We start from the raw sequence: 10,874 nt of genomic DNA, 5'->3' as shown, positions 1-10,874 counted from the left end.
GGTGTGGTAGTGCTCGGCTTGTACTGTCAACATGTGACTGAATAAAGGTGAACATTCATCCTCTATTCGAGATAAAGTTGTGTTACTTCGCTCACAAGGAAAAAGTTACAGAGAGATAAGTTGAATATTTTCCAAAAGCTTCTCTTTGCAAGATCTATAATACATAAACACAGAGAACACGGATCCACAAGGAACAAGTAAATATCTAGTTGCCCATGAAATACATATCGAGACAAAAGAAACAAGAAGTTTTTAATATCCTGGTTGCCTCTCTCATGTTCGAACATTGCAGGACACTAATACATACATTGTTTTTTAACTGCAAAACACAACTAACAATTTCTCAAGATTTTCTACCGACATGGATTGCCAATTGTCTGCAAGGACGTTTCTGAAAGCAGAAAATGAACGTTCAACATCACATGAGGTAATTGGATAAAATTTTAGTGCATAGACTTGAGAATTTGATAATTCCAAGTTCATGCAATCAATATTTTCCTGGCACATGACCTTTTTACTTTGAGGACTGTGGCATACTCAGGGTTCTTTTTAAGCACCATATCTAATTTTCTTTCGACAGCCTCACCAGCTCTTACGAAATATATGTTGTGATTTTAAATAAATAGGTACTTAGGCCTACATGTTTTTCACAAAAATCGCAGAATACAGTCGTTCAGTCTGTCCTCAAGTCTTCTTCATTTGTTGCCCATTGCTTCAGGGTGCTCTGGAACGATGATTTTATAGGTGGCATCGCGAATTCACACAAACCACACAGAATGTCCTTGGACTGATACTTTCTCTCTCAAGTGAGAATATTAATATCTTAACTGGGAACAAATATGTCTGTGTTATGTTTTGCGTGTACTGAGAAAAATGGCATCATAGTTGATTGTTGTCAGCAGAGTGAATAGGCTACACTTTATATGAGGCTACAATAGACCTTTGTTTGTTTAGAGAAAATAATATTCTGAAAAAAAAAAAAAAAAATTCGAAGTTTGTATATATGGCGATTTGTGCAACAAAATTCTGAAAATGTGCAAAAAATATACAATATTGACTCTGCATATTCGTAATTACAGATGTTCAAAACGAATATAAACTGTTTTTGCATGACTTTCAAAGAGCCTGTAAATATATGCATTTGCATATGAATCCTGGTCCTAGTAATGATATCCTCTTTGATGTTGCATATTAAGAGAAACTGTTTGTGTGTGTGTGTGTGTGTGTGTGTGAGTGTGTGTGTGGTCAGGGAGGGGGAAAGCAGAAAAAGCATACCATACATCTGAATGCTGGAGCTCATCGCCATTGCGACAAGAGGCCCATGTTGGTTCAGAATTAACACACAAGGCGAAAAGTAACGAATTTAGGGTACATGTAATTTTATTTGACTACTAATTTTTACAGTGGCCTACTGGCGACTTTTAGGGCTACTCGAAATATTGCTAAGCTATTTTTGGTTTAAAAAGTATAAAAATATAATTTTAAATTAGTATTACCAGTTACCATCAACATCATCTTGGTAAGCATATGTGTTTTAATTATTCCTTGTTACAGCATACAAGAAATATTAAATTCGATCTGAGTTAAGATTACAATTACTGCTTTGCAAATGTCAACAATTCACACTTGCACTGTGTCACAAAGGAACTGCTTGCCCCATAACAATTACACGTAATTTTTAACAAAAGCGCAGGCAGTCAATGTCCTTATCAATTTAATTACTATTTAATTAATATTTGAGGAGAAAAATTCGCTCCGGCTCCGGGGATCGAACCCGGGTCTCTTGGTTTTACGTACCAAGCACTCTGACCACTGAGCTACGCCAAATTCAATCCACAGCAACAGACCGAACTTTCCTCCTTCAGTGTTTCCCTTTGTGGCCGGACCCCAAGTTAGGCATATACGTTGACGTTTTTTATTTCCAAGTCAACTGCCATTATACACGGGATGCACTCAACTGAGTGACTGTTTGGCCGGGATTCCGCAGTTAAGTGTGCAGTAATCTGTACAGAAATATGCACTGTTAGCTATGAGAATATTAAAGGTTTTTTTTTTTTTGTCCTACAGAATAATATCTGTAATATTGACAATTAATATTTGAGGAGAAAAAAAAACCTTTAATATTATCAATTTATAGGGCAGCTAAATTTGTTAAAGGTAAAAGAGAAGATGGAAACGATACGATAAAAGAACTTAAATGGGAAACTTTGGAAAACAGACGTAGAAAAACTAGAATAACATCATTGTATAGAGCACATCTAGGTCAGAAAGCATGGGTAGACATAACGGCTCGGTTAGAAAAGCCAATGTACTATGGTAGGAACGATCATGATTTTAAAATCAAATGTAGGAAACAGAAAACGGATGTAGGTAAATTCTCATTTTTAAATAGAACTATAAATGATTGGAATGACCTACCTGCAGCGGTCTTTGAGGGCTGTCCTTCCTTAAGGAGATTCAAGAATAACTTAAAAAGTTGTGTATAAAGTGCAAATTAAAATTAAGGTGACATTCAACATTTAATTTTTTAAGGTGACATATATTTATCTAGCCTGACGAGTTTACTTCCTTGGTTTGAATTGTAAATTATTTAAAAATAGCGTGTAAGAGGGCCTTAGACTAGAAATGTTTAGTTTAAATGTAGTTCTGTTTATAAGTATGCATAAGGATGTAATTATTTGACTTATTTGAACTGTTGTATCAGTGAAGCGAGGTGAGTCAGTGAAGTTATGGTTTTACAGTGCAGTGAACAGTTCCGATCATTGATAATTTATAGCGTCAATGAAATGTGTTCTATAGTGTCAGTGAAATGTGTTACAGAGTGTCAGTGAAATGTGTGCTAAAGTGTCAGTGAAATGCGTCATAGTGCCACTACAGGGAATGAGATGAGAGTAAAGTGAAAGACTACTGAAACTTATGTAGGACCTATACATAATTATGTAGGTTGTATTGTAAAATTAGGTATTTTATTTTATGTTTTATTATTATTATGTATTCTTATTGTATTGTGTATAAAATTGTATATGTGTTGTAAAATTGTATTGTGTATTGTAAATTTTATTGTGTATTGCTTGTCATTTTATTGTGTATACCACTGCCCCAGGTGCTTGCCCACTTGCAGTGTAAATAAATACATACATACATACAATTTAAGTTAAATTGTAATAAATGCTTATGGAGGTCATATCATAGGCATAGACCTATATGATCAGTGATAATACAAAATAAGAAAAAAAAAAACCTATTTCATTATAATCTGAAAAACTGACTAGAAATTATCGTATAAAAAGAAAATTGTCATATGGCCTGGCAATCCTAACTATACAGCTTTAATGTTGCTCTGTGACATTATTATTATTATTATTATTATTATTATTATTATTATTATTATTATTATTATTATTATTATTATTATTATAAATAGTCCCCACCAAACCATATTTCTGGGTGTACCCCTGGCTCCACATCCAGTTTTACAGCGAATTAGTAATATTCTAGCTGGCTCTCTTTCTCCAACTGTGCTAAGATCTCAACTGAATGGTCTCGCTTAGGACTTGTTGCTGCACTGCGTGTGTGTGTACTTCACGAGTGCAGCCACTTTTTTTTTTGACAACTGTACATTACAGGATACAGTGCGTGGATCTGGTAGTACTTTATCAATGTCTATGTTTCCGTATTTAGCCTCAATGTGTACAAGATTATAGGCCATAGTACGAAACCCTTTACCAGCAACAGTTTCAAATGGACGGATATCACTTGCACACATGAGTACACAACTCCTTGTGATAGTCTTCTGGTATTGTTTACTAACACTGATTGTCACAGTCCTGAATTGTGAGAAAGCATTTCACTACTTGTTTTGCAGTGTGCAAACCTCAGTTTACTTTTTCCATCTGCTATGTAAATTTCTTTAAAAGTATCCCATGCTGAACTCGTCCTGCCTTTTCTCTGGTAATGCACAGAATGTCCCATTTATCTTGTGCACCTATTATAACTTTTTTGTTTGGATAGATATTGGAATTTTTATTTTTGAGAGTTATGTTAGAATAAGGGGCTAACATGAGTGTAGAGATTTGGTGCATGTAACTATATTATGGTACAAGATACACGTGACGTCATCAATTTTTCAAATAGCACTACATACTTAATCATGTTGCATTGATTACACACATTAAGAAGAGTTCAAAAATCTATCACAATGTCACCTTCCCAATCAATAACAACAACAAGATACAAAATAAATGCCATCAGAATGTACCGTTTGTTGTGGTGCCCCATTCATCTTGTGCATTAACTTACACAAAAGGAAAGACGACTGACGTCCGTACACGTAGTGTGTTGTTGTGTTTGCTGTCTTAACATGTAAACAAACCACAACAGCTGTCGATGCCACAATCCATGTAGTGGCCTGCACGTTCTCCGGACCTGTCGCCACTCGACTTCTTCCTGTGGGGAACTGTAAAGGACAGTGTGTACCAGAACATTCTGATAACACCAGACAGCATGCAGCAACGCATTGGACAGGCTTGTGTGTCCATTCAGTCAGCAACATGCCAGGCAGTCATACGGTCTTTCGAATGTGCATTAATGTTAATGGTCATCATTTGGAACATCTTCTATGACTCTCAAAGCATAACATTATCACATTGGAAGTACGTTTTTGTTTCGTTTTGTTGTTCTTATTGATTAGGAAGGTGCCATTGTGATACATTTTTAATGTGTGTAATCAATGTAACATGATTAAAGTATGTAGTGCTATTTGAAAAATTGATGATGTCACGTGTATCTTGTACCATACTGTAATTACATGCACCAAATCTCCACACTCATGTTAGCCCCTTGTTCTAACATAACGCTCAAAAACAAAAATTCTAATACCTATCCAAACAAAAAAGTTATAATAGGTGCACAAGATAAATGGGACACTCTGTATATACCACTGCTCACCTTATGTTTAACGCTTTCAGCAGACTCTGTCTTCATTTTCGACTTATTGCCTGAATGCTATAGACAAATGAATGGGTGATCGAGTCATGGTCCTGCTTGGCTACGGCTCGGGTCACTATAGGACCACTCTGTAGTAAACAACTAGATAAACAAGGAACTTGCTGCGCTCTACTCTCACCCAACTACTGCCTTCCTATGCAGCGACTTGCACTGTCGTTGCATCTGAGCACGGGTGTGATTGATACAAGAAATATTAGTCTCTGTCACACATGAGGTAAATAAACGAAACACGAATATGACTTTCCTCTGGGAATAAGCATTCCAATCATTAGGTATGTCAACCAGTACAACACACCATGCAATAGTAAATAGTACCATACAATGCAGGTTTCAATCATAAGACTAACCTTAAAGACTCATAAATGCATCATATGACAGAAGCTGTTACATTTTTATTTATCTGTTTATAAGTTAACAATGATCTCCACCACCATGATAATGATGTCACAGAAACTAAGCCAGAAGTGGGGTTATTTCAGCTTCAACATAACTAGACTACAAATAAATAAGTATTGATATAAATATTCATTATTTCAAGAACTGCAATAATACCCAACTTTTAATTATGAATATTTTAATTAATTTATAAAAATACCAGAATGTTTTAAATGCAATTTTTAACAATTCAAAGAATGTTTATGAGGTTCACTGAAACGTGATGAAACTTCTGTTGCGTCCATATAAAATTCCTATTATTCTTAACACTGAAAGTCTCTGAGATTCTATATAATTTTATTTGTATTGCATTACAATATTTCAGGTATGTATATAATTATGTGGCCTGCTGTGGGGAGTTATTTGGAGGTTTCTCTCGCTTCCAGACTATGACTAGACCTTGGTAGTCACTGGTAGCCAAAAGTGACTCATCATAGTTGAAGCTAACTCCAAGGACAGGACATGCATGTCCCTGGAGTTTGTTCACACATGGCTTCTCTTCTCGTTCTATGTCCAGAAAATATACACACGAATCTTCACTTCCTGTAACTGTTGAACAGAGGTAATATTAATCTTTTTCTTATAAATATCTACATAATATATCATACTCATAACATAATTAATTAGATTACATAACATGACTATCCTCCAATCTGTATGAGGCGTACAGTTTCAAAAGCCTCTAAATCCACTTTTTTAGCAAAACGATTTTTATCTCATATTGACCCATATATCAATAATGTTTCAAAGAGCTTTACATACAGTGAAAAAGTTCACATGAATAATAGTTACTTTTCCAATATACTCTAAATACCTAGTCATTTCAGAATACAGTGAAACTTCCCAATAGTGGACACCGCTGGGAAAAAATTAAATGTCCGTTACTGAGAAGTGTCCGCTATTTAGAAAATCGTTAGTATGTATACAGTACATCAAAATACAAATATCACTAAGTTTACTTTCCCAATCAGATGCAATTTCTGGATGAACAAAAGCAGATTCACCACATACACTTTTATAGGAAATATTGTGTCATGACCGAAACTTGTCTAGCCAATCACCTGAAGCTTTAAAATTAGAATAACCCAACTCTTTTGCAATTTCTAAGGCTTTCTCTCTAATCAAGGTCCCAGATAAAGGCATCTTATTTGCTCTAGCATGGCAGAACCATTCATATGTTAAATTGTCAATGGCAAGCCCCTCAGTTTTAGGAAAAGCTCTTTTTGTGTTCTCATTTGCATTCTCAGTGTATGATTTTAAAATAACATCCTTGTTTTTCAAAATTTCACTAAACTGAGTTTTTCCCACATTAAACTATGTGGCCAGCTCACGAACACTTAATTTCTCCTTCTCACTATGCTTTACAATATCCACTTTTTCTTTTAGTGACAAACGTTTACGTTTTTGTGACATTTTCAATGTGACTGTACTTCCGAACACTCAACTTGACAAACTAAGAAAGTACGGACTGCTCACGTACAGTATCACAACTAACAACTGCGCTGCTAATCTTCAATAAAGTACAAGAACGTTCAAATGCACGATAATGATTGTTGCAAAGAATTCCGTTTAATTTACAACCATCTCTTTCTTTTTTTTCTTTCACGCTGTCCGTTATTTGGAAGTTCTAATTGTTGTTGGGAGATACATTTCAGTGTCAGAGTCCGTTATTGAGAATGTCCGCTATTTGGAAGAATTTTATCATAAGGGCCAATATTATTTTGCAGGGGAATTTTAAAATATCCACTATTGAGAGGAGTCCACTATTGGGAAGTGTCTGTTAAGGGAAGTTTCACTGTACAAACAAAAGAAGTAAAAGTTTTTTTTTTTTTTTTCCATTTCCTGAAAAATTTGCTCTAATCGATTTAAAGGGTTTTGGAACTGCATGCCTCATACAGTCTCCAAAAACAACTTATGAACTTACCTACACATGCTCCTTGTCGGAAGGACATGATGGGACAAAAAGTGGAACGTACAAGGTAATTCTTGTGGCGAATTGAAAATTTGCGTTTCAACTGAAGGCTTCCCTCTTTATCCACCACCCTATTAGAAACAAGCAATAAAAACATTTCAAGATAAAACGAATGGAGCTTCTTACACATTAGAATCTGACTTTTTTTTTATTTATCCACCACCGGCATTAATAAAGACCAAAAAAGTAGTAATACTACATTATTTATGTAGTTGTAATTTAATTAATTGTTTAATTTAAAACAGTATGTGTGATAAACAACATGGTTTGAGTTTTTTTTTCCTCTTGTATGTAAGAGAACCTAATTATGGGTTCTACTTTCTTTTCTTTCTCTGATAATGAAGCTGACATATAGCTCCGAAACATTGGCTGTTTCTATATCTAGGACAGTGAAAAAATAAAACAATCTAGCATCATATTAAACAATGTGGACATTTTACTTACAGAGATTGTTCCTAAAATATTTAATCTGAAATTTCCCCATTCCGAGGAAAAAGACTTCGCAATAATTATAAATAATAACTATAAATAATAATAATAATACTTGGGGTGTAGGCCTACTATAAGCAGTAACATGAGCTGCTGCCAGAAAGTCAAAAGGAGGATAACACTGACAAATGAAGCTTTTAATAGGAAAAGGAGCATCTTCAGCAGACCTCTGGAAAAAGAACTAAGGAAGAGACTAGTGAAGTGCTTTGAGGAGAAGGAGGAGGAGGAGGAGGAGGAGGTGGTGGTGGTTGTGGTGGTGATGGGGTTGTGGTGGTGATGGGGTTATGGTGGCGGCGGCAGTAGTAGACAACAATATAAAGAAGAATTCGTACCTAAATAAACATACAACATTGGCAGCACAGTTGACTAACAAGGTGGGATCTCGGGCTTCACGGCTGATCCATGCTCGCCATGAAATGCAGGTAATAGGACAATTCTCAGCCACATTAAGTCGACGAAGTTTGCTGAGCCTTCCTGTCTCCAGATCAAATAAAAAAGAAACTATTGTACCCTGAAACATAGTAAAGCAAAGAAATCAATTTCGTTTATAGTGTATGACGACATGAGAGCTACAAAATAGTTGTAGTTTAGATTTACTACTGCTAATGCTGATCTTCTATTTTATTCTTCCTATTATAATATTGCATTATATTTCTTATTCAGAAATTATGTTTTTCAAAATTTAGGATCTTGAGATCTACCAAAATTGTAGGCGAGATGTTTTCAATAAAAATCTATTACATACTCCATAATTATTTTCTGTTTATTTTACCTTTTATTTTTTTTTTAATAGATCCATATCGTTTTTTCGAATTCCTTCACATTTTTTTGTTCTTTCATTTATAATTTCCAGCCTTTTATGGTCAGTTACGTGGATTTAGTCCTTTGAAACGATCCCAGTAAGTAGATTATCCTTTTCACTCTTTTGTTCAAGTGAAGACGAAAGTAATCCAACCTTCCAAATGTTAAGTTTTATTTATCATATTCTATTCCATACACAGGCTTAGCAAGTATCCTTCTTCAGAAAGGCATGTCATACAATTTTCCCTTTGATCTTACATTCTCCCTCATTTGAACAAAACAGTGAAATATGTTGAATTAAATGACTAAATAAGGAAGCTAGTCCCCTTTCAACAGAATGGCTGCATTTTTGTTGAATGTCTTCATGTGCGTGTCGAGTTTTAAAAAAATGTAGCAATTTCATTATACAAAAGCTTCTGTATGGCAGACATGTTAATTTCGTTCACAAGTGAAGTAAAAAGTATAGGCTTTTAACTCCCAACTCTTATTTGTGGGACATGGTGAGTCATGCTTTTCCTCATTCTTTTCTTTTCCATTAAAGACATCAGCTCAAAGAATTTGAGTGACCACAAGGGTCCTGAATACAATAAACATGTACAATATAATGTGATTTGAAACATTAAAGAAAAAAGAAAGTTAATTATTGAAGGCAAATAATATAAGTGGATTAATTGAAATAGAGATGATGATGTAATATTTGAAGAGAATCCTTGATAATATTTATAAGAATAGACATTACATAATCAAAAGGAATGTGAAGTTCCTTACTTTCGTAAATGACTCAATTAATTGCAACCTAGTTTAATATTGTATGTAAAATGTTTATTTCATATTTTATCTTTTTGTAGTAACAAAATGAATAAGAAGAAATTCGGATTTACTGGAAACATTAAAAACTTTTTAAAAATGTTTTAAGCTATAAATGACAATCAGGGTGTCCACCCATATGGGAAACCGGAAAATTTGAAGGGGATTTGTTAAATGACGGAAAAAATCGGAAAATGTCAGGGAATCAAGGAAAAAATCTGGAAATTTATTCTTAAAGAAAATGGACGTATTTGAAAAAAGTAATTTTACAGAATTTTTCATGTTTAGAGCTTGGTTGACTATAATCTATCCTGTTGGCAATCCACATCAGTCATAATGCGTTCACAGCTTTCCTAATTGTCCTTTATTCATGTAATGGACATTCAGTTTCAACAAGATTTAAATAAAGTGTCATTACACTGTAAGAAGAAAGTTGGGGTCTATTTGACTATAGGACTTTATAAGAATTTATGTTGGCTAGATTGGAAAATGAATGATGTCATAATATTGATGTCATCAGTTACTGTGATTAGTTTTTCGTGTTTGCCGGGAAGTATTGAGCATTGTATAACAATTACTGGTGTATTAGTTTATTTAGATGACTGTGGATTTTGGTGGTTAGATTGGTATGTGTGTAATTTTTATTGTTGGTTGGTATTAATATACTTTGAATGATATACCAGTATAGCAAGGTTTTCGATGGTGAGTAAATCATTATATTATTTGTGTTTGAGAAAATTTTATTTATTGTTTCCTTGATTGATTAATGATTATGGATTCTGCTGCTGGTACTAATGAAGCGAAGGAAATGAGTGAGCATTGGATTTCTGATTCCAATTCTGAATCATCTTGTAACATGAACCCCTATATTTTACATTGATGTTTCTTTTTCCTTTTTGGAGAGTAATAATTATGTGTAACGGATGGTATATGTTTATTTTACTTACTGAAGAATAGGTTTAATTTTTTCTTGGTTCTTATGTATGTTTAAGCGTGCATGGATCTATTCTCTGTTTCTTTTTATGGCCAATCTTCGATATCTCCCCACACCATACACGGGGCTGATGTCTGATTTGCATTTCGTTATGGGTTGGTTGGGTTAGTTGAGGATATTTAAGTAACGTGAGACCGAAGAATGTAAAAAGGTTTCAATGATTTAAATAGGTTTTCTCTCCAAGTGTAATGTGAGAAGATATCGAAGCTTCACCTAGAAAGAGAGTTTTCGTAAGGTCTGAGTGAGATCAATGAGAGGTTAGGTTTGGTTTGGTCAGATTTTTGGTATGCTTTTGTATTTTGATAGTGATGGGGTGTGTTAGTGATATCGTGTTTTAAATGAGTGGATGGTTCTTTTTTAGAATGAACT

The 10,874-nt window shown here is 34.3% G+C and overlaps 1 protein-coding gene across 1 annotated transcript in view; it reads right to left on the bottom strand.

The window, feature by feature from the left end:
• Positions 1-5,725: 5,725 nt before the first annotated feature.
• Positions 5,726-10,874, bottom strand: part of LOC138710439 (WD repeat-containing protein 13-like) — a 40,069-nt gene continuing 34,920 nt past the window's right edge. The window contains exons 8-10 of the mRNA XM_069841332.1: positions 8,236-8,414; positions 7,367-7,485; positions 5,726-5,991 (exon numbers count right to left, since the gene is read on the bottom strand). Of these exons, the coding sequence (XP_069697433.1) occupies positions 5,780-5,991; positions 7,367-7,485; positions 8,236-8,414 (510 nt within the window). The 3' untranslated portion in view covers positions 5,726-5,779. The remainder of the gene's footprint in view (positions 5,992-7,366; positions 7,486-8,235; positions 8,415-10,874) is intronic.

Source organism: Periplaneta americana, chromosome 12, assembly GCF_040183065.1.
Source record: "Periplaneta americana isolate PAMFEO1 chromosome 12, P.americana_PAMFEO1_priV1, whole genome shotgun sequence".
NCBI classification, from domain to species: Eukaryota; Metazoa; Arthropoda; class Insecta; order Blattodea; family Blattidae; genus Periplaneta; species Periplaneta americana.
Note: the sequence above shows the minus strand (reverse complement) of the source record. Positions and strands in the feature narration are given on the sequence as shown.